This window comes from Saccopteryx leptura, chromosome 2, assembly GCF_036850995.1.
Source record: "Saccopteryx leptura isolate mSacLep1 chromosome 2, mSacLep1_pri_phased_curated, whole genome shotgun sequence".
Lineage (NCBI taxonomy): Eukaryota > Metazoa > Chordata > Mammalia > Chiroptera > Emballonuridae > Saccopteryx > Saccopteryx leptura.
This window is the reverse complement of record NC_089504.1, coordinates 340,039,557-340,063,107: the sequence shown is the minus strand read 5'-3', so window position 1 is coordinate 340,063,107 and position 23,551 is coordinate 340,039,557. Positions and strand designations below refer to the sequence as shown.

The window sequence follows — 23,551 nt, the reverse complement described above, 5'->3', positions numbered from 1 at the left end:
TAGGAAAGTAGGGACCGGGGTGGGGGGGGTACGAACAGGGACATGGTGGAGGTTGTATCAATGGTGGCTGGATCCCAGGAAGTCGTTCCAGAACCCAAACTAGCTTCAAGGTGTTTCCCTCATTCTTCCAGATGCTCCTTCTTTCTCTCTGGGATGAGCAGAGACAGGGGACAACAGATCCCATGATTCTCGGTGTTAGACCCAGGTAAGCAGTCAGGGCGGCAGCTGCCGAGCCCATGGCATGGTGGCCACAGACGCAGGTGACTCCTGCTTCTCTCTGGAAGCCTCGCTCTTGCAGAGGCAGGCGACCATCCCAAGGCAGCCCACTCTCAGGAACCACCATGATAGGTGGGGGGTAGCCATCGGGACCAAGGTGAGCGGCTCTGCCGGCCGGAGGAGGTCGATGTGTGTGTGCAGTGAGGTCAACACTTGGAAATATTGGATGCTTCTGACCAGTGAAAGGGCTCAGGGTTGTGTCACATCTCCAGCCTGGCCCTGTGACAGCCTTCCTGGGACCATTGCTGACATGCTACATACTTCTCACATGGACTCCTCCTCCTCCTGTAAATGGCTGAAACTTTTCTGCCAGCTTTTCTGGAACTACCTCTTCTCTTGCCTTTCCTGCGTGGGTCCTGCCCAGGCCTTTCCTCAACGCTAAGGCCTCCTGTATTCAACTATTCTTTCTCTCTCTCTCTCTCTCTCTCTTCTCATTCAATAGCTGTTTCTTGAGGCCCTACTATGTGCCGGGCACCCCACCTATGCTTTGTTTCTGCCTTGTTTCATGAGCCCATTACTCATGACAACCTGATGACACTCCCTCAACTACAGTCTCAGGAGATCGGAACCACAGGAGACCTGAGATTTGAACAGAGAGAACTAAAGACATTTCAATTAGATATAAATTTGTTAACCAGGTAACTGAAAGAGTAAATTAGAACATGACGGAAGAATGTATAGGCAGCCGCTATAGGAAGCAACCACCAGCCCCTGGGCTGAGGGAAGAAAGGGTAAGGATTGCAATCATTCAAACGTAGGAGCATAGGGGAGGGACCCTGTAGCTGGAACCCAGACCTCTGAGAAGGGGGTGCGTGGAGGCTGACGCTGGTGTCCTGGGATGGGGCTTCTACAAGGACTGAAGAAAACTCACACTGGGTTCAGCGGCTGCTTGGAAAAGGAACCGCCCTGTCGGGATGAAGGGAGGCTGCTGGGGTGATGCTTACAGGAACAGAAGTAGGCGGGATGCCACCAGAAAGCAGGGAGAAGAAACCCCTTCACCTCCCTGCGACCCTCCTCTGGCAACTCCTATTGGCAGAATCTGGCCTGGACCCGGCTGGCAAAGCAGAGAGCGTGTTTAGCCCCAGCAGGACAAAGTAGCACGGAGAAAGGGTGTCTTTGAAACTAGGAGACAGTAACTTAATAGCGCACGTGGGGGACTCGTGGACCGGTGGACCGTCCTCCGCACAGTGCCCGGCGCAGGGCTGGCTGGAGGGGGCGGTATTGGAAAGACACTGGATTTGGAGTCAGTGGACCCAGATCTACCAGTTAATGTCAACGTCATTTATTGGTCAAGACACTGGTATCTCTAAGCCTCCATTACCTCATCTGTAAAATGGGAAAAGAACCCCTGGCCTCCCTACCTGTGGTGGGAGGTAGGAAATCAGCTTGGTGAGGTGTGTGGAAGGACTGCGCCCAGCTAGCTGACTTTCAGATACAAAGTAGCGAGGTGGTGCTCAATAAACAGGTAGAGTGGCGGTGGCAGAAGCGAGTTTCAGTCTATTTAGGGCTTTGAATATCTTCTTAAAGCGCATTTCCCCTTGGAACCTTCAGGTTTCTTCTTTTAAGCAAAAAAGGCACAACCAGGCTTCATGTCAGGGAAACTTCCCTGACAATGACAACGATTTGCGAAAGAAGGCAAACTGTCTTCCCTGAGATGAGGTTCTGTTGCATAAGACAATCTCAAATAGATTCAGACACAGCACGTGCAGCTTGTGGCGGAGCTGGGGGGTGGGGCCTCGGAGTGGATCTGGCTGTCCTTGTCCTCGGGGAAGAGCAGCCGGAGCTGGTGACGCTCTTCCCCGCGACTAATTTGGAGGCACATTTACAGCTCCACTGGCACCATGTGGGTGTTAAAGATGTTGCCTCTTCTCATCTGAATGATGTTTTGCTCTAACAGGGCTATTTCCTCTCCTTAGAGCTCTGCTCACTGCTTCAAGGGAAGCCTCCCGGGATGCCAGGGGGTGAGATTGTAAGCTGGCTCCCAGCTTTTGGCTCAGAGGCTGCCCTGGAGCAGTGGCCACGAATGGGCGGGGCCCCAGCGGGCAGCTTGACTGGACCTGCACATTCTGGGTGGCAAGACCGGAGGAGCGTGGGTCCCACGTGCCTGTGGACTTCAGGCATGCACTGTGGGCACAAGCCTTCTCCTGTCCCCATCTCAGGGCCAGGGGACCACCCTGGACCACCTTTCATGGCCTACCACCGTGTCTCACCTCCACGGAGGCAAGTCGGCAGTGGGGACAGATGGTCTGGAGTTGAAACCTGCCACAGCTCTTTCTAGCTCGTGTGACTTTGGACAATATACTTTTAAACCTCTCTGCATGTTAGTTTCCCCTCCAAGAGGAACCGTATGTGGTCAGGCTCAGCTCGGTGCCTGCCAAATATACCCACCCTGCTTTTTCGGTTCCCTTCTAATTCACCCTCATGATCCTGCCTAAGTCCTCCTTAGCAAAGCGTACTACTCCTGAACCTATGCCACTTTCATGGGGACTAGAGAATGTTCCATGGTTCCCCGTTGCCCAGCAACTAAAATTTAAACCCCAAAGCTTGGCATTCAGGATCTGCCAGCATCCATGGCTTGCACCTTTGCTTCTTCCTTCTAACCTATTCATTAATCCCATCCACCTGGAGCCGCCCTGCAGCCCCCAGGAATGGATGACCACCCACAAGGCTCGCTCTGTTCCGAAGGCTGGTCTCGCCCTCTCCGTTCCCATTTGAAGGCTCAGTGCATCACAACCTCCTTTTTTGAGACTCTGCTCAATCTCACCAGCCTGATAGTTTCTTTCTTCTCTGAGCTTTCACAGGATTTTTAATTTTTTTTTTTTAACAAGGTGTATGCACGTATATAGCGCAGGGTTGATGTTTCTTTTACTACAGCTGGAGAAGCATGAACAGCCTAGTAAACCCAATACACAGGGATCTGAACCCTGCATCTGTCGCGGGCAAGCTGAAGTCTTAGACAAATTGGGTTGAACTCCCTCAGTCCCTTATGGGACTGTTGAAAGGATTACAGATCACAGCGTCCAATAAAGGTTGTCATAATTATTATTACTACACTGCTTTAGGTACATGTTAAGCACTCAGTGACAACCTATTGATTGAACTGAAATACCGGACATCGGGTCTGGAGGCAGTAATAATGGAACTAAAAGTCATAAATTGGTAGTTTTAAAAATTGATATTTTTAAGAACTTTTTAAATTATAAAGCAACATTAGGTCATTGTAGAAAAAAGTATAGCATGTTTGTAAAAAAATTCACGCATAATCTCACAACTCAGTGGTAATGACTCTTAACATGTTATCTTTTCTTCCAATTTTGGATGCATTTCATATAGGTGATCTCATACAAGTATAGAAGATTGTTTCCAGTATTTTAAGGCGTCATAGATAGAGTTTTTAAATCTACTGTTTAAATTATTATTATATAAATAATATATAATAGTCATTTAAAATATCGAAAATATTGAAGCATTTAATTAAACACCTAAAGCTAGCCTACTGTCAATATTTGACTGTTTTCTTCCAACCTTTAATACTTGTATTTTTGCTTATTTCGGATATCAGTATTAGATTAGGCACATTTTCCTCTGCCATGAAAACATGTTTCTGACATCACTTTTGATAGCTACATGATATTCTACCCTGCAGATTTACCATAATTTAATTCTATCCTTCTTCCTACATGATTAGAATGTTTTTATATTTTTCCCATTATCAATGCATTTTGGTCTGAGATTCGGATTGTTTTCTTAGGAAAGGGGGAGTATAATTTTATCAGTAATAAAAAAAAATTATAATGGCTTGTAAGGGACTAAGTATATTATCTCAGGTGACCAAGCGTATGCAGGTGGGGCTATTCCTAGACTGGTTAATTCTGCGGCTCCATGATCTCATCAAGGACCCAGGTACTTTCTGTCATGTTGTGCCTCTGTTTTTTGTTTGTTTGTTTTTATTTTAATTTATTGTGTTTACATAGATTCTAGTGTCCCCCCGAATGCACCCCCCTCTCCCCCGTGTTCCCCACAACATCCCCCTTGCCCCCCTCCCCGCATCGCCCTCCCCCTTTCCCTCCAGGACTTGCTTTTCTGCTCTCTCTAACGTTGTGTTATGTGTGTATAATTTCACCAGTCTCTTTCCCTTTTCTCATCCCTTCCTATCTTCCCCTTTCCCTCCGTCCGCTTTTCCCCTGGGCCCCTTTGATCCCGCCTCTGGCTCTATTCCGTTCCTCGGTTCATATTGTTCATTGGATGCCTCAAATGAGTGAGGTCATATGATACTTTTCTTTCTCTGCCTGGCTTATTTCACTCAACATAATAGTTTCCAGGTCTATCCATGTTGTCGCAAAAGAAATCGTATCGGGTGCCTCTGTTTTCTTTAGTGCATACTATGAATAGGCACAATCTTAGGAGGTGGAGCCTGTTATTATTCCCACTGTGCAAATGCGGAAATTGAGGCTCGATGAGGTTCTTCACCTGAATTCACACAGCAGGAGTCGAACTAATGTTTTCCCAGGCATCACATCCTCACACAGGGGGGCAGGGGGCCACATAGCTCCTCCCACATCTCTTCTCCACCTTTTTTATTTGATCAATTTCAAGGCTACAGAAAAATTGAACAAATGGTACAATGGACTCCTGTATTCCCTTCACCTAGATTTATAAATTATTAACCATGTGCCACGTTACTTCCTTTCTCTCTGGCTCTATCTTCCAGTTGAAAGCGATTTGAAGACATCATGATCCTTGTGTCTCTCTTTTTCAAACTTTTAAAATTGAAATATGATACACTTGCAAAAAGCATACTTCTCTTGTTTGTACCACTTGATGAAATTTCACAGATTGATCTCAACGATGCAACCAGTTCTCCAGAAATATACTGAGGGTGATACTGCATAAAATGTCAGTTCATTGGGTAAGAAAGGTGTGGGATAGACGCTCACTGGGTCTGTCATCTTACGGACCTGCTTTCTCCCTTGGGCTGGAGAAAGAGACTTGTCTTAAAGTACAAAGAAGTCGGGGCCATAGTACTATTTAACTTCCAGTTCAGCGAAGACTTTGTAGTCAGAGGTTGGAGTCTTAGCTCCACCTCTAACTTGCTGTATGATCTTAAGTGAGATACTGGTCCTCACAGAGCCTTCGTTTTCTTCTCTGTATAATAGAAATAATGATAGGACCGACCTTCCAGAACTTCTGCGAGGATGAAATGAGATTGTACATAAATCACTTTATTCATAATAGCATGGGATCAAGAAAGGTTATTCTTAACTGACATTATTCTTATTATTAATAATCTTACCAGATAGGTGATATTGCTGTTCCCGTTTTACAGCCGAGAAAACGGGTGCCCTGAGAGAGAAAAGGAACCTATGACACTTGACTAATAAGGGATAGAGCCAGGATTCACAATCAGGTTTTTCTGACTCTAAACTTGTTGCCTTCCCCATGAATCGACCGGGCCTGGACAAATGGGAGACTCAATCATACCTCAGAAGATCAATTTGTTAACTGACAGTTTTATAATAGGAGATGTAATTGCCAAACGGCCAGCAAGCTGGTGCCAGCAGGTCGGGGCTTTCTTATTCCTCCCAAGAAAGTGCAGAAGGCAGCAGGGATGGTGCTGAAGAACCGAGCCTCCTTCGGGGCCACCCTGCACCCCAGCCCTTGCAATACACCCCCAGAAAGCTGGCCCAAGAGAAGGGGGCTCTGAGTCTCATCAGGACTTCGCTCCTAACCTCTCCTGGAGCCTTAGTCCATCCCCTTTCCTCCCTGGGCTGCAGCCTTCCGCGGCAAAAGCGCTGGGGGCAAGAAATGAAGGTCGAGGTGATGTCGTCTGAGGATCCTGCTGGCTCCCCGAGTCCCCGCTCATCACTGCCCCAACTCCCCACCCCATCTTCCCTTCAGGATTCTTGAAAGGGGATTTGCTGTTTGGTTTTTTTCTAACTTACTTCACTATTACTTTATTACTTTTCACGTGACAGGCAGCAGAATGACTTCGTCTCGATCCTGGTGGGGAGAACGTGGCCTGCATTCATTATAGAGTCTGATTTCATTTTGGTTTCAAGGCTTTGTGTGTGCGGGGAGGGGAGGAGGGTCGGTCCTCCTGTCCATCGGTTTCAGATGGGGGGAATGGGCTGGGTTTCCTAGCAGCTCCGAGCTTGGCACTGGCAGTGGGGAGGCCCTGCCTGGAATCAAGTCCAGAGGTACTCAGGCCGAGAGGGATAATGCGGTTCCCTAGAAGGCAGGCCCCAAGAGCACCTGATCAGAGAAGAAAGCCTTGAGAGGTGTTCCCAAAGTGCTGTCTGGGGGAGCTGCTGCTTCTGTCTGGGTTTCAGCCTCCTAGAGCCCTCACTGCCGGCGGCTTCGGGGTTGTTCTTCTCTCAGATCCAGGCTACTTGCAGGAGACGGAGTCATGCCTGGTTTGAGCCTAGACTCAGCCAGCTGACCATGGAACAGGGCCTGTGGTTGACCACACCAGGGTTCAGATGCTGATGCTCTTTGATTTGGAGGCATATGTCTAGCCTCTCTGAGCCTCCATTTCTTACTGGGAAATGTGGACAGCAGTTTTGATCTTGGAGGATAAGAAAATAAGACCCAGTCCTCGGTGAGCCTTCAGTAGGTGCCAGGCAGCTGTGTTAAGTGCTTTGTTTGACTTCTCTTCCAGTTCATACGATAAATCAACAGTGTTGGTACAAATACAACCCCTCATCTGTAGGTGAGGAAACTGAGGTTTGTATCTGCCAAGAGCATTGCATATATGTCAAGTGAGGCTGGAGAACAGGCCTAAAGGATCCAAGGGAAGAGATAATGGGCGTTTTTGTGAAAAATGACCTGATGCGTATTTTTAAATAACCTCATTAATCCTTTGGTTCCTTGCAAAAGAAATTGAAATCAAAGGTACCTGAGGCAGCGTGTGAAGGATGTATAGTATCTTTAATGTTTTAGAAAACAGAGTTTAGAAATTTATAAAAGAGACATTCATTGCAAAAGTGTTGATTGGAGCGGCCCCTGTATCCAGCAGAGTGCCCGCCAGGCTCTGCAGATCTGAGCTGGACAAGCTGGGGCCAGACCCTGAATGAGCTCTGGGGCTTTGGCCAAGCAAATGGCCACAGTGCATTGTGACATCTCTGCTGTCCAGGGTTCACAGAGGAGTGACCAGCTCCTTGGGGCTGGGAAGGGCTCTAAGGAGATTTTCCCAGAAGAGGTGACAGGAGAAGGTTGGTATTATTATAGCACGGCCACTGTATCCCCATGGGGGATTCCCAGAAGAAGACTCGCCCACCAGTCATAGGTGGTCAGACGATGGCCCGGGGGCCAACTCTGGCCCGTTACCTGTTTTTGCATGGCCCACTAGCTAAGAGTCGTTTTTACATTTTTAAATAATTTTAAAAATCACAAGAAGAAGACTTATCTTGTGTGCCACATGAAAATGACATGAAATTCAAATTTCAGTGTCCTTGAATAAAGACCTGTTGGAACACAGGCACAGCCCGCTTGTTCCCGCGTTGTCTGTAGCGGCTGTCATGTTCCAGTGAGGCGGACTGAGGTATTGTGACCGAGACCTTCTGGACCCCAAACCTAAAATATATACTGTCGGGCCATTGGCGGATGTAGTTTGCTGACCTCTGCTATATACGATATAAGTCGTCACTTCTTCATAATGATCCTTTCCTTTCATAACGATCCTTTAGCTTATGAAAGTAATGGTAGTTGGAGTCTATATATTGAAGTATATGTTAGTGTGAGCGTGTGTGTATGTGTTGTACTCTCTCCTTCGCATTGTTTTGCCTAACCCTCCCAATCACCGTGTGAAGCATCAACGGTCTCTCTTTTCAGATGGTCAGACTGGGGCTCCGAGAGGAACAGGTGCTTGCTCCAAGTGCAAAACTCGTCAGCAGGGGAGCCAGCACAGGCCCTGGACGCCAGGCTCTCTGACGCCAGGGCTGGCCCCCACGCCGCGTCTGTGCGGCACAGACGGCGCGTTTGAGGCCAAGACACCGGGCCGTCGGGGGCCAGCTGGCATTTGAGGTATTAGCCTGTGATCCTGGCAGGGGTGGGCGTCACAGGGCGCGAGCCTTCCATCTGGAGGGTTAGGTGACCTTTAAGGTCTCTTTCAAGTCTCTTGAGTCACGTTGTGTGGTTTCTGGTCGGTGGGGCAGAGGGCTGGGTCACACGCTGTCTTCAAAGGCTTATCCACAGAGTGAGGCCTCCTGCGAGGCCTTGCTCCCTGTGCTCCGGCCCGACTCTCTGCAGTTCGGTGGTTCTGAGAGGGGACGCTTGGAGTGTTGACTCTGTTTCTCTCCAGGTGAGCTTTGCACCCTGAAGTAGAGCAGCCTGGAGACAGCAGAGGTCAAGGGCAGCTTACTGCTCCTGAGCCACCTCCGCTCTCCCCGCCACGCCGAGTGTCCGCGGAGGCCACGGAGCCCCGCCCTCTGTGCCCGCCCAGCGTGCTGGGGCGGAGGGGTTTGGGAGTCAGACGGTCAGGCTCGGATTCTGGCGTACAGGCTGGGAGACCGAGGAGTCAGACGGTCAGGCTCGGATTCTGGCGTACAGGCTGCGAGACCCAGGAGTCAGACGGTCAGGCTCGGATTCTGGCGTACAGGCTGCGAGACCCAGGAGTCAGACGGTCAGACTCGGATTCTGGCGTACAGGCTGCGAGACCGAGGAGTCAGACGGTCAGGCTCGGATTCTGGCGTACAGGCTGTGAGACCGAGGAGTCAGACGGTCAGGCCCGGATTCTGGCGTACAGGCTGCGAGACCGAGGAGTCAGACGGTCAGGCCCGGATTCTGGCGTACAGGCTGCGAGACCGAGGAGTCAGACGGTCAGACTCGGATTCTGGCGTACAGGCTGCGAGACCGAGGCAGGAGGAGGTCTCAGCTCTTTCTGCCTTCGCGTCCTAGTCTGAAACATCGGAATAATAATTAATAGCAGTTACCACTTTGAGTCCAGAGGGGACAGGGAGGACACAGATCACATAAAGCCCTAGCACATGACAGGGTCCAATCAATGTTAGTTATTAACTTAAGTCATATTTAAAGCAATGGGAAACTGAAAGTTGTTTAAGAATGGTAAAAATATATAGCACAGGACTTAAAACATCACATCCAGACAAATATCAGCCCCTTGATGGTCCCCTCTGACTAGAAAACATAATCTGACAAAGCAGCTGATCTTTGTGTTTAAGGACCTCCAAATATATTTTTTTTAAATCTATCTCTTTGAAGGACGAATGGGAAACTCATGCACCTCCATCTTCAATGGATCCTGAGCAATTAGACTCCTCACTGCCCCTCAGATCTAGCATGTACCTCTTCCTCCTTTTGTGTGACTTTTGCTTAGGAGTGTCCCTAGGCCTGAAGGACTCTTCTCTGTTAGTTCAAGCCTGACCTGTGGTGGCGCAGTGGATAAACTGTTGACCTGGAACACTGAGGTCACTGGTTTAAAACCCCGGGCTTGCCTGGTCAAGGCACATACGAGAAGCAACTACTTCTATGAGTTGATGCTTCCCGCTCCTCCCTTCCCCTTCTATCTCTCTCTCTTCTCCCTCTCAAATCAATAAATAAAATCTTTAAAATTAGAAAAAGAAATCAGTTCAAATATAATGCTTCATGAAGCCTCCCCTCATACCCTCATCTGTTCCTCTTCAGAGTTCTTTAGCATTTATTTGTACATAAGCCTTATTGGAACACGAAGTGCACTGTAATTTAATTCACTGTTGATGTCGAAACTTTTAAGGCCTGAGTAACGGCCCACTCAGAGCAGTAATCGGAATGAAAGACCCACAGAGCAGAGCCCAGAGAGGCAGTGGCAATGAAAGGTCGCTCCCTGAGATGGTGCTCCTAGTTTCCTCTGATTATACTTTCCAACTTGATTCAAACTATCTGACGTTTACACCGCTCGAGGGCAGGTAGAACTGTGAACCGCTTTACGATCTACACGTCAGATTTTTACTGTCCTCTCGTGTTTCCTGTCCCGTCTGATTTCTGAAGCTCTCAGTTCTCCTCCTCCACTCAGTCGAGGCCAGGACTTTATGGCACCGTCTTTGGGCTGTAGGGGGAAGGGGACGACAGGTCTCTGGGCATAAGTGGTGGGGCTGGAGAAGGCACATATACCCCATTTCCTTCCCCCGGCTCAAACTTCAACGCTTCTGCCCTCCATCCTCTGTGTTCCCTCCATGTCTGGTTTCCTGACCCTCTTTCAGCCACCCTCACCTGTACCAGCTGCTGCAGTGCACCTGGTCCTCTGACTCAACCTTCCCGACGGCCCCACCCGGAGCTGCCTGCTGCCAGTGTACTTGGACTTCCAACAGTTCCTGCCTTCCCTCCAACCTTGGGCTCCCCTGTCTCATCCTCTCATACCCTCGGTGAGGCAGCAAGGGAAGGATTCTCTGAGGATCTCTGAGAGGGTCCGTGTCACCCTGCAGGTCATGGGCACAGGCGTGAGCTGGAGCAGTCACCCTGGCTGTGATAAGTGGAGACCAACGGGAACAGTACCAGGATGTGGCCCCTTCCTCCCAGTCACCACTCAGAAGCACGCAGCACCTGACAGCTGACGATTCCCACCAGAGCAGGGGCACGTCACGTGCTAAGGTCTGATGCTCTCTGACTTCCATCTTCACTGCCGAGGATGGCTCCAAGCACCGCGAGTGGGACTTCACCGTCAGAAGCTAATGATGCCTTTTTAATGCTCTAATCTCATGGTCTCGTCCACGATGAGACTCGCAGGCAGTCGTGGGGCCTGCATTCCACATCTCGGCGCCTGCGTTAGTCCTCCCTGCCTCCGCCTGCTGCTCGGGCCAGAGGCTGGCTCTGAAAACAAACAAATCACCTTAAAGAAGACGGATTGGTTCTCCAAAGGGAGCCGAGCCAGGTCAGAGAGCTTCTTGTTGCTACACTTGTAGGATGACCTACATAGACCCGGAGAAGCGGCTCAGGATTCACTGAGGCCACGGTGGCTTTCCGTGTCGCCCGGGCCACCTGCGGCCTAACACGGGAGCTCGCGGCTGGCGCAGCCTCTGCTCTGTTTCCAGCTGTGCTCTGCGCCTCTGTCGGCCACGTCTGACCCGGCTGGTGTGGGTCTTCGCTTAGCTGCCCATGCTCCCTTTACATTTTTTTTTCTTGCCCTTAGTCCTTATCCCCTAATACTGTTTTCCTGTCATGGAACTTGTCTTCTGCAGAGACAGTTAGGGCTCCGTGGGGTCCCTGACTGTTCTGATTACAGTCCTCCTGGTTTGCGGCCCCAGCACAGCCCGTGTCAGTGAGCCCACCAGTCCAGAGGAATCCAAGAACATGGTAAATTCTTCCCCTGTGCTGACCTTTGAGGTTGTTAACGTGACCCATTTCATACTTCCACCAATTCTGTGAAATAGACACCATGAGGTTCCTTCCTCAGATAGGAAAACAGAGGCTCTGGGAAATTAAGTGACTTGAGATCAAGACCCCTACCCAAGCCCCACCCCCAGGGGATAAGCAGCACACTCGAGCTTTGACACCGAGCTTCCGCCTTCAGGGTCTGGCGCCTGCGCTCTGCAGAGCCGTCCTGTTGCAGAGAGCGGCAACCACACTCAATCACGCTTCAAAGACTAGGGATCTGCCTGGCCCTGGAGAGCTGCTACAGAAGTTCAGATAAATCCTCGGACACTTTTGACAGTATGGTCTTGGCCTGTTGGAGAACCCAGATGTCAGGTTCAGGAGAGATGCAGGGAGGAGCAGGAGCAACGGAAACAGAAGGGATGGCCGCCTGGCCGGTCTGTTTTATGCGTGGGGGTGACGAGGTCTGGCTCATCGCTCTTCCCCGGAGGGATGGATGGTGGCCAGGAGAGACAGAGGCAACCATGACTGTGTGTAGCCTTGGGTCTGAGTGACTTTCTAGTGTGCAAAGGACTTTCCACACAATTAGTTCATCCTACCCTCGGGGCATGTCTCTTCGCAGGGCAACCCCGTGGAGCGGGCAGGGTAGAAATGTTCACGTTTGGCACAAAAACAAAATGCAGCTCAGAGGGGGCGTGCCCATGGCCAGCACCTGGTCAGAGTCCTAGCTGTCGCTGTGTCTTCCTCTGCCCTGCAGGTTCTCCTCCCAGGTCCAGTCCCCCCTCTTCCCCCCATGGCCCCTTTGCCATGGCCTCGCTTCCTTGACCCCCTTCCACCCCACTTCCTCCTGCTTGGATCTGCCTGCCTCCCTCTGAGCACCAGTGTCATCTGTAAAGTGGATGTCCCACTGCATTCCTAGCCATCAGGCTTCTTCTTGAGTCTAATGAGCGAGAAATATGGAAGATCTTGCTAAGCTGATGCCATTTCCTTCTTTGTCGCTGTCTCTGCGCTGAGCCCAGGGCTGGGCAGTCTTAATAGCCATTCCTCTCCCCATCAAGCTCAGACCCCAAAGGGCCATACCCTCAAGGTAAGGATAAATCAGACATGATTCCCTCCCACCATGGGGAAATGCCAGGAAAATAAACAATCTTAAACAGAGGCACTGAATGGAAGGGGTCGATAAATTGCCCCTGAAAATTTAGAACCCTCAGCACATTCTTATATAGGTTTTCAGACTGAATTTATACCACCTGGGTGATCTATAAAACCCTTAAGACAAAAATCTCATTCAGAGGAACTCGGGGTCGTCGGAAGTGAACACAAATCCTGCCTAGTACCCACCTTCGTTCTAGGGAGCAAAGCATTCCCACTAACAAAATTCTATGAAAGGGAACACCTCACAGTGAAAAAAATAACTGAATGATGAGGAAACAAGGCACCCTTACAGTGAGCCGGAGGGAAACAATGGCAAGGACTTCCTTTCCTGAACCTCAGTTTCCTCACCAGTATAGTGGGGCAATAACACCCACCTCCCTCACCAGGTGAGGTGTGGAGGCAGTGACAGTTGGAGCGGCATGTTTTAGCTCAGAGTCTAGTGTGGGCTGTGGATGCTCAGTGGGAGGTAATGGCTGTCATTATTTTTTCCCATTTATTTTCCTAATATTATTATTCAGTGAATGTTGCTTCCTCCACCAATATCATCATTCATAAACAGATAAAAGAAAGGCAATATAAATAGAAAAATCAGCCCTGGCCAAATAGCTCAGTTGGTTAGAGTGTTGTTCCTATTATGCCAAGGTTGTGTGTGAGTTTGATCCCCGGTCAGGGCACATATAAGAATCAACCAAGGAAGGCATAAATAAGAGGAACAACAAATCAATGTTTCTCTCTCTCTCTCTCTCTCTCTTTCCTTCCCTCTCTCTTGCTTTCCCTCTCTCTCTCTAAAATCAATAAGTAAACAAAAATTTCTCTAAAATCACAAAATTTGGTTCAGGAAGTTTAGACTTGAATTCAAGTCAGTTAATCCTGGGGTCTGTAACCTCGTCTATAAAGTGAGGCAGTGGTATTTCCACATTCGCTTACTGCACAAGCATGTTTGAAGAAGAGGTGCTATGAGGCTATGGAAGCATTTTACCAACTATAAAGTGCTTTGAAAACTTTTCTGTTGACTTCTTCCATCTTCTCCGTCATGATGTGTCTATTCTGAAATGTGGGTGTGGCGTGTCCACAGGTGAAGTTGGGGGACGAACGCATGGGGGGAAGCGGTGGTTCTGGCCTCCTTCCGCGGCTTCCACATCGCCAGGCCAACCTTCCTCACTGAACCTTTGTTCCCTACCTTGGGCCACGAGGGGACAGACTGATGTCTTCTATTTTTACTACTCTGAGTGATCAAGGAACAAAGAAGTGGTGTGGAGTTCAGAAGTTCTGGCACTGGACCCCTTCTGTCATTCCCCTTTGTGAGCTTTATTTATCCCCTGTATGAAATGGGTGTGTGAGAATTAAATGGGATTTTGTTTGGAGGATAAAATGGTTGAGTTATAGAGTCTCTGAAGATCTCATGTAAAGTTCACATCTTGAGACTTTGTAAGAGAGAAATGCTTCTGGAATGGAGATGTCCCATCATTATCAGGGACAGTAGGGTCTACAAACAGCCCGCGTGAGGACCTCTGTGGTGCTCGGAGGTCAGCCCTTGACATGGGGCCATGGTTTCTAACACCGGGTGGCAGGGGCGTCCACCCCTCCGCTGTGGAAGCAAAGAATAGTTTCTGCATCCTGAGCTGTCCGACTTGAGTTACATCTTAGCAACACACATCATCTTCCTCTGGCAAAATGTGAAGTCGGAAATAAAAAATGTTTGACCCCTGACTACAGGGCCCCAATCTGTCTCAGCCACTTGTTTCCATAGTGATTGTCACTGAGAAATGACTTGCCACTCATTCATCTGTGGCTTCCTGTTCCTGCCTCCCTGCACATACACTCTTGTCATCATCTGAGGAAAAAAAGACAGACCCTGTAAAGCAGAACAGGAACTGGGAGGCAGAAGAGCTGGGTTCCTGCCTGGCTCCTCCACCGGCGGTTGTGTGACCTTGAATAGGGCCCTGTGCTTCTCTGTTTCCTCGTCGTTAGGGGACCTGCAAAGGTCCTGAGACAATGTAGGAGGAAGGCAGGTCTCTGCTGAGGTCGGGAGGAGTTGCATTCCTCCTTCGCAGTGAGAAGGACGGAAGCAGCAACGGGGCTGCTACAGGACCTTACTCACCACACTGGGCCGTGTGCTCGGGACCGCAGCCCCCCCGAGGGCCCGCACTGGGGGCACCCCCCCATGCCCTGTGCCCCTCCCTCCTCTGCCCAGGCTGCCCCTCCCCCCTTGAGAATCTTCCCAGCTTTCTCCCTCTCCCCCACGGGTGACCTCTCGTCCCGCTTTGAGACTCGAGTCCAGTTGCCGTCTCAGCCTACCTCAGTCCCTCTCCTGCCGGTCCGGTCCGGTCCCGTCCAGGGGAAAACCTCCTCTGTTTGTCCCTATGTCGCAGCCCTGGCCGTGCTCTCGAGGAGTTCGTGTCCCCGTGTTCCCTCAGCCTGGGTTGTCCTGTGGCCGTAAGGACAGCAGTCAGGCCACCTTTCTCTGGCTCAGCACGGAGCCTGAAGGGTGACAGGAGCACTGTCCTGGCTCAGGCACTCTGGTGCCTGCACCTCCGACAGGTTGCTGCCCTCGTAGAACCTCTCTGTTCCACCCCCCAAACCGCCCAGAGGCTCGTCCCTCCAGGACTGTCTCCTGCTTCTCCGTTTCTTCATTGTTCCTTTATCTCCGCTCTGAGCAACCTGGACAGAAACATTCTGCTCTGAGGCTGGTGGGCCTCTGGGGCCACCGCTGCAGCCCAGCTTCTCTGCCCGCAGAGGAGAGGATGCCGGGCGAGGGAACCCCAACTCCGCCCTGTCCGCCCCGCTGCGTGTCGGTGCGTCTCTAGGTCCCAGGCTGAGAGCACAGGTCTTCACTGACCTTCTCTAGGGGTCCCGGTTAGGATGAGCTACCCGGGCTCCAGGGTGCTGCTGAGGAGAGGGCGGGCTTCCCTTTCAGCCCCTGTGCTGTGGGAGGGCAGCCTCCCTTTAATGCAGGGGTCCCCAAACTTTTTACACAGGGGGCCAGTTCACTGTCCCTCAGACCGTTGGAGGGCCGGACTATAAAAAAAAAACTATGAACAAATCCCTATGCACACTGCACATACCTTATTTTAAAGTAAAAAAACAAAACGGGAACAAATACAATATTTAAAATAAAGAACTAGTAAATGTAAATCAACAAACTGACCAGTATTTCAATGGGAACTATGCTCCTCTCACTGACCACCAATGAAAGAGGTGCCCCTTCCGGAAGTGCGGCGGGGCCGGATAAATGGCCTCAGGGGGCCGCATGTGGCCCGCGGGCCGTAGTTTGGGGACCCCTGCTTTAATGCCTGTCCCCTCCGTGCCTCTGCTCTGGGCGTATTCAGTAGGGCTCCTTTCTCGGACGGGGCAGGTCTGTTGCCTTCCTTCCGAGAGAGTCTGGTGGGGGGATGATCTGAAAAGGCCCCTCTCTGCAGTGGCTGCGAACGTCTTCCAGCTCAGCCCCGAGCCTCTCCTTCGGGCTCCCTGCAAGGACAGAGGCTCTCCTGTTCCATTGAGGGGCTGGAGGGGGGACACCACAGCTGGATTCCTGCAGTCCGTCTCCAGAGTTAGTTCCACCCATGCCCTCCACTCTCCACCACCCGTGCCAGAGAGCTTTGCATACAGCCCCTCCATCCGCTGTGCCTCTCCTCGGCTGAGAGCTCCAATGACTCTTCGTTGCTCTTAGAATGAAATCCAAACACTCGAGCTGGCCCTCAGGCCCTGTGAGACCTACCTGCCCCTCTCTCCCCGGCCCCACTTCACACACCCTCTCGTCTCCTCTGGGCTCCAGCGGCACAGCCTTCCTTTCTGTTCCCCTGGGAAGGGGCCTCTGGGCCTGCACACCGGCCTCTCTGTGGCATGGCCCCTGGCCGCAGCATGCTTTATACCTCAGGTCGGACGGCACGCTTCCCTTGACACCCCGGCCTTGATCAGGCCCTTTGGTGTGTTTCTTTAAGATACCCTGGACTTCGCCCTTATGGTCCTTTCTTGGTTTGCAATGATTTCTGCATGGTTGCTAGTTGAGGGATAACTTTGTCCTCCACTGGTCTTTAAGCTCTGTGGAGGCAGGAACGATATTCTTGTCAACCGTTTTTGTCCCCAGTGCTGAGCTCAACACAGTGTATTATTGCATTCAGTTTAACATTTATTAGGAAGAAAGTGGGGTTGGAGGGAAAAGTAGGGAGGTAGGGGGAAGGAAGGGGAGGGTAAAGGAGTGTATTGCTCACCTCTGTGCCCATTGTGTCCAGCACTGTGCCGGCAAAAGGTTGGCATAGGAAGGAAGAGGCTGGCTGGGTCCAAGGTGACCAGTGATTCAGAAAGATGGTGGACAGAGCTTATCTTAATAGGAACATTGTTGGAGATCCTGGCCACCACTGATCCACGCTCTGCCTTTGGGCCTTGACTTGGGGCCTCTAATCCTGAAACTTGCTCAATGAGAAGGGGCACTAGATGACAGAGATGTTTCAGGGTGACCCCTCGGGAAGCTGTTATTATAGCCACGTGATGGTATAGCCTGGTGCACTGGCTTCTATAACGAAGCCAGAACGTGTCAAAGGCACCCCCAGAGATCACAGAGTGAACCAGCCTGGAGCCCTCACTGATTGATACATCCTAGCTCCAACTTACAGACTAGGAGAGGATGGTGTGGAGTGCAAACCTCATGGTCCCCAGAGGCCGGCCTGCTGTCCCGTCTGTGCTGTTGGCTGGCTACATGACCGTGGGCAGAGACTCACTGTGGACAGCAGCCTTCTCCCAGGGCTGAAGGGAGGGACTCAGTGACAGAGCACGTTAGCACACAGGGCAGGCACTGTCCTTCCTCTCTGCCCTTCATCTCTGACATCAAGTCCTCAGGAGCACCTTGATTGAATGATATCTTAGTCTTCTTTTGGACAGCCCATCTCTGAAGGGTGGGCTGTCTGCTATGGAAAGGACAGAGACCTTCTGACTCCTGAGCCAAAGCCAGAGGGCAGCATCGCTGACCACACTCCCTGCTCTGCTGTGGGCAGTGGCAGCGTGAACACCTCTTGAAACCGCAATGCTCTGGCTCCTGCTGCCCCCCTAGCCGTCCCTTCGCCCTTCGCTGCAGCCCTGGAGTTCCCACCGGGTCTCACCAGCTCTGTGGAGTTCACCCAAGTGTAGGAACCCAGCAATCAGAGCTGTTTCAGCTCCAGGACCCAGAAAGACCCGTACCCAGAATGGGCGTTCTCTTGACTCATTCATGCTCTATTTGCTTCTTGTGGAGGAGGGCCAGGGAACAGAAGTCAGATTCACCACAGACTTTCTCAGCTGTCATGTCTGTGACCTTACATAGCTTCTTCACTTTCTGGACTTCTGTTATCTCATCTAAAAAAAAAAAAAAAAAAAAAGAGAAAGAGATCGAGAAAAGGAAAATCACTGGGCCTAGAGCCAACAGATACTGCTTCTAGAACTGATTCAATTACCAAAGGCTGTGTATCCTTGGGAACGTTACTTGACCTCTCTGATTCCTTCTGCACAGGACTGTTGGGAAAATTAATGAGGTAATCCCGGTATGACTCTGTACTAATTGTGAGGTATTCACCTAACAGGAGATGTCAATACAATACTTAGCCCTGGCCAGTTGGCTCCGTGGTAGAGCGTCGGCCTGGCATGAAGGAGTCCTGGGTTCGATTCCCGGCCAGGGCACAAAGGAGAAGCGCCCATCTGCTTCTCCACCCCTCCCCCTCTCCTTCCTCTCTGTCTCTCTCTTCCCCTCCCACAGCCAAGGCTCCATTGGAGCAAAAGTTGGCCCGGGCGCTGAGGATGGCTCTGTGGCCTCTGCCTCAGGCGCTAGAATGGCTCTGGTTGCGACAGAGCGATGCCCCAGATGGGCAGAGCATCGCCCCCTGGTGAGCGTGCCGGGTGGGTCCTGGCTGGGCGCATGCAGGAGTCTGTATAACTGCCTCCCCATTTCCAACTTCAGAAAAATACAAAAACAAAAACAAAAACAAAACAATACTTAAGCAACCTTCTTGTTCTACCATCTTGTGATAGTGACATCTGTGACAGAACAAGACACCCTTTCCAGTAGGGGGCGCTAGTAGGACCTGAGCAGGGTGCAGGCCATCACCAGTTAAGTGGATTGTCTCTAGGCCCCCAGAGTGGTGAAAAGACCTTGAGGGCATCTGGGCGGGGTTGGGGGGAGCCAGAAGACAGACAAGGGGAGAGGCCCTAGCTGAAGAATGCAGAGACTCCATCTCTTGACCCCACTGGTCCAGACATGTCAGGACAACCAGCTTCTTCCCTTCTGGGCCTCCAGCCCCTGCAGCGCCAATAAAGGCCGGTCTTCTCCCCTTTTAGGGCAGCCTTCCAAACTCCCACACCTTGGCGGTAGCACAAGAAGGAAAATATTTATAGGATTCAGCACGGGAAGCCCCAGGCAGATATTTAAAATTCAGATAGCTCAGGAAACCCATCCGCCCCCGGGGGGGGGGGGGTGTCTATTCAAACTAGGACAGAAAAGGGGGAAAAAAATAATAAAATAAAAATAAATGTAAAAGCTCTCACTGATCCTTCCCCAGAGATCTGGGCCAAGCCCATGGCCGAGTTTCCTAAGGACTCTTTTCTTCCAGATCCCTGCCTTTTCCTCCCCTGCAAACGGCCGGTAAGGTGGAGGAGCCCAGAGAGGGGCGGCCGGGCCAGCCCTGAGAGTCAGCGCTGCCTCCTTGCTGTACCATGAAGCCTGCTTCCGGTCATCTGTACGGGTGAAGACCGTCCCAAAGGCTGTGTTAGAGAAAAATCCCCTTTATGAATTAAATATCAGTGGATCTTTGATTTAGGAGAGTGGACGTTCAGAAACGGGAGCGCCTGATTGGGGGGGGGGGGCTGGGTAGGTGTGTCACAGCGTTGTCATGACAACTGTGTTTCTGCCGGTGGGGAGGTTCTGTATTAACAGTAAGTAGAAGAAAGCAGGAAACAGTATTGTAGATAGAAGATGACCTCACCAGCTCGAAAATACTCTGCATCAGTGGTCCCCAACCTTGTTTGGGCCACGGACCGGTTTAATGTCAGAAAATATTTTCACAGACCGGCCTTTAGGGTGGGACGGATAAATGTATCACGTGACCAAGACAAGCATCAAGAGTGAGTCTTAGACGGATATAACAGAGGGAATCTGGTCATTTTTAAAAAATAAAACATCATTCAGACTTAAATATAAATAAAACGGAAATAATGTAAGTTATTTATTCTTCCTCTGCGGACCGGTACCAAATGGCCCACGGACCCGTAGTGGTCCGTGCCCTGGGGGTTGGGGACCACTGCTCTGCATAGAAGGAGAAAGGCAAGGAAGTGCCCGAAATGCCTTTGGACTACAGAATCATGGCAGATTTACTTTTCTTTTTTTAAAAAAACACACTCCAAATTCTCTGTAATAAGGATGCGTTGTATTCTGATCAAACCAAAAACAAACAAACAAACAGAAATCCGCAAGCTTCAGCTTCAGTTGAGAAGAGGGGTTCCCTAGCAGCGGGGAGGGTCCAGCAACCAGGTTGCCACCTGTGTAAGGGGTCAAGGAACCAACGTCCCAGAGTCCCTGGGGCGGGTAGTCCCCTAGCTCTCCCTACTCCGGCTTTGGGGAGCGGGTGGTGGGAATTAAGTGAGCACCTACGGTGTGCCAGCTCCAAGGCTAGGCATTTCAAGTGCCCTGAATACACAGTAACCTTAGCAGACAGCCATTTCTAGCCCCGTTGTGCAGCTGTGGAGACCAAGGCTCAGAGGGATAGGCTAATGCGTGTCTTCTCACAGCTCTATAAGGATGATGGTGATTGATAGAGAAGTGATCTCAGAGTTCATGCCCTCATCCTAGAGGGGAGGAAATGAGGCCTAGAGAGGCCAGAACACTTTCAAAGTCATTCAGGGGGAACCCGGTGGCTTCAGTTCCTGTCCTGTCTTGAGGCTGTTCTGCGGGGAATTTAGTTCGCCATGGACTCTGGGCTCCTCTGTCCTCCCAGCTCCAAGTGCCTGGTCATTTCCCTTCTGGCCTGCCCACCTCACTCCGATTTTCCTCCTGGGCCTCTGCGAGCTTTCCTCTGCTTTCCAGTGCTGGCCTCGGGCAGGCGACCTCAGGCCCTGCCTGGTGACTGCTTGCAGGGGCCGCTCCCACAGAACTTCTGGCCAGCACTGTGGAGGCCCCTGTCCAGAGAGAGCATTCCCAGCACAGGGTGAGGGTCAGTCTCAGACTCCCTCTGTCTGCTGTCTTTAGCCTGACGCCCAGGATGCCAGTCACTGGGGGCACTGACACCTGAGACGAGTTCTTTAAGCCTTTTGCTCACCTCCACGCCCTTGAGCTTGGGGAATCAGGGATTGTCCCACTACCCATGCCCTGCCCTCCCAGCTCAGCTGGTGCGTCCCAGGGTCCACCAGGGCTTACTGTGGAGTAGTTTTGTCCTTGCCTGGACCTGGAGGATCTTGGTTCTGTTCCCTGCAGAGACTCTGCTCCCAGCAGGGTCACCTCTCCTCCTGCCGCTGCCCCCTACCCCAGCCTGGCCCCTTGCTCAGAGCTTCCATTCATCCAGGGTTGTCATCTATGAAGGAGAGTTCACTCAGGCTGCAGCATCCTTCGGTTTCATTGAAGGCAGGCAGGCTAGGCTGTTGGCCATCATAACAGGAGTTGACATGTATTGAACACGTGTGATATGCTAGTTTTGGGCTTTAAGTGCTCTATATGTATTAGCTCCTGTAACCCTACAGTGACCTCTAGGATAGGGACTATCATTTCCCTGTTTTACAGACGGGGATCCTGAGGTTCAGGGAGGTGAGTAAGGTGCACAGGACCACACAGCCTGTGATTGGCAGAGCGCAGTCTCACTTAGCCAGTCTACTGTTCCACATCCCCAGACACAGAATGCCGCTGAACACTTAACAGTTGATCTTAAAAAGTCACAAAAAGTGTGACAGGTAAGGAGTGCTAAGGGGCCGGTTCTCTGACACTCATGAATTAATTGATTCAATACCAACTCCCACTGTACACAGTGGTTAAGAGCACAGGCTCAGAGGTCAGACAGACATGGGTTCAAATCCTACCTCTACCACTTAAAAGATGCATGACCTTGGGAAAGTTATTTATATGCTCTAAGCTGTAGTTTTCTGATCTGCAATTTGGGAATAAGATTGTATAGGTGGGATCTTGTTTACAGGGGGCTTAGGACAGGCTTGGTAAAGCAAGTGGCTGTATTAGCATTGTGGCAAGAGTCTTTATGTATTCATTACTATCGCTGGCTATATTCATTATTAACAAAAAATAGCTTTAGTTATTAATGCCCTTACTAGCTTCTACATCACATGTTGGGGATAGAAGATGAATTATGCCACACTACCTTTGCACTCTGGGAACACCAGCCTATATTCTATCTGAAAAATAATAGAACCACTATAATAAAATAATGTTCTTTTCTTGGTAAGCACAATGGCTGACCAATGGACCTTAGACAGGGGGGTGACATTTGAGTGGGTTGAGGATGACTAAGAGGTTGTGGGACTTAGAAGAAAGGGGAGGGGTGGTGTATATAAAGGGGTGCAGGGGGGAGTCAGTGGAGTGTGGGGGTTTGGAGAAGGGCAGGCAGGCCTGTGGGTGGAGCTTGAGGCTTGTCTGTTCATAGGGACTGTGCTGGGATGGCTGGCCAGGACCAGGCTGCGCTGCCTCACACCGCACGCTGCTGGGAAGTCTTGCCTGCAGGCAGTACGGATCGATTTCATTTGTGGGCTGGTACTGGCTAGGATCCTCCCATCACTGTGAAGTGTGGGGTGGTAGAGGAACTGAATGGCCGAGGTTGCCTGAGCAAATGAAAGAGAGGTGTAGGCTGAGGGGAAAAGTTAGATGATTTTGAACATTCTTAATTAAGAAGACTAATACGTGGGTTCTAGCATCTGTGTGACTACAGGTTCTAGTCTGTGTGACTTACAGACTAAAGTTCCTAGTAGGCAACTGAAAATGGACAGGTTGGCATTTCCTTGTCTAGGACGGCCTCCTTACATCCCTCCGGATGGGTCAGGTCCTCAGCTGTGCCCACGGCCCATGCCCTTGGCACCTGCCTCCTCTGTCACAGCTGGATCCTGAAGGGTTTCAATGCCCTGAGAACTCGTCGCCTTTCCACGACACCGTGAGACCAGGGCTGTGCCTTCTCCATTATTCCATCCCTAACGTGTAGCACAGTGCCTGGCCCATACAGGGCACTTGAAGAGATGCTGCTAAACTCACGAGGAGAAGCACATTTGAGCTGGGAAGTCAGGCTGGCTGTGACAACCTGGGGTTCTCCGGGTGAGCCGGGAGGAGGCTGTGGCCTCAGACAGCCAGCCTCCCAGAGTGAGCCACCTAGAACAATAATGTTTGTTAACCGGACCCTCAGCTTAAGGGCAGCCCTGGTAAGAGTGCTTCCTGGGCAGTTCGGTTTCTCAAGCTGCCATGACCTGAAGAATAGGAACAAGTGTGTGTGCGTGTGCACGTGTGCACGTGTGCGTGCATGTGCTCAATACGGCTGCAGAGCCACAACAAGAACAAGTGTCTGAAAAACAGCGACTACACGGAAGTAAGTAGCTGTTGACCTGAGAGAATCAAGTGCTTTCGGTTGATTAAAACAAACACAAAGCTGTCAGCGAGCTGCCTGGAGAGGGATGAGCTCCTGCTCACAGGAGGGGCCTCAGCAGAGCAAGTGCTGTCAAGCGGGTGGAGCTGAGGCTGCGGGCAGCTAGAAGGCTCTCAGGTCTGTTTCTGGCATCCAGAGGGGCCTGTATATTGAGAGTCTGTGAAGCCAGAAAGTATCTGGGCAGTAGGTGGGACTTCAATCCCCCCCCTCCTTTGAACCTTAACATCTAC

The 23,551-nt window shown here is 50.9% G+C and overlaps 1 protein-coding gene across 1 annotated transcript in view; it reads left to right on the top strand.

Annotated features, from left to right (window-relative positions):
* The window catches only part of LOC136392301 (acid-sensing ion channel 2-like), a 187,783-nt gene extending 169,924 nt beyond the window's left edge, over positions 1 to 17,859 (top strand). Inside the window, exons 2-4 of the mRNA XM_066364390.1 lie at positions 15,108 to 15,171; positions 15,472 to 15,530; positions 17,783 to 17,859. Of these exons, the coding sequence (XP_066220487.1) occupies positions 15,108 to 15,171; positions 15,472 to 15,530; positions 17,783 to 17,859 (200 nt within the window). The remainder of the gene's footprint in view (positions 1 to 15,107; positions 15,172 to 15,471; positions 15,531 to 17,782) is intronic.
* Positions 17,860 to 23,551: the final 5,692 nt, after the last annotated feature.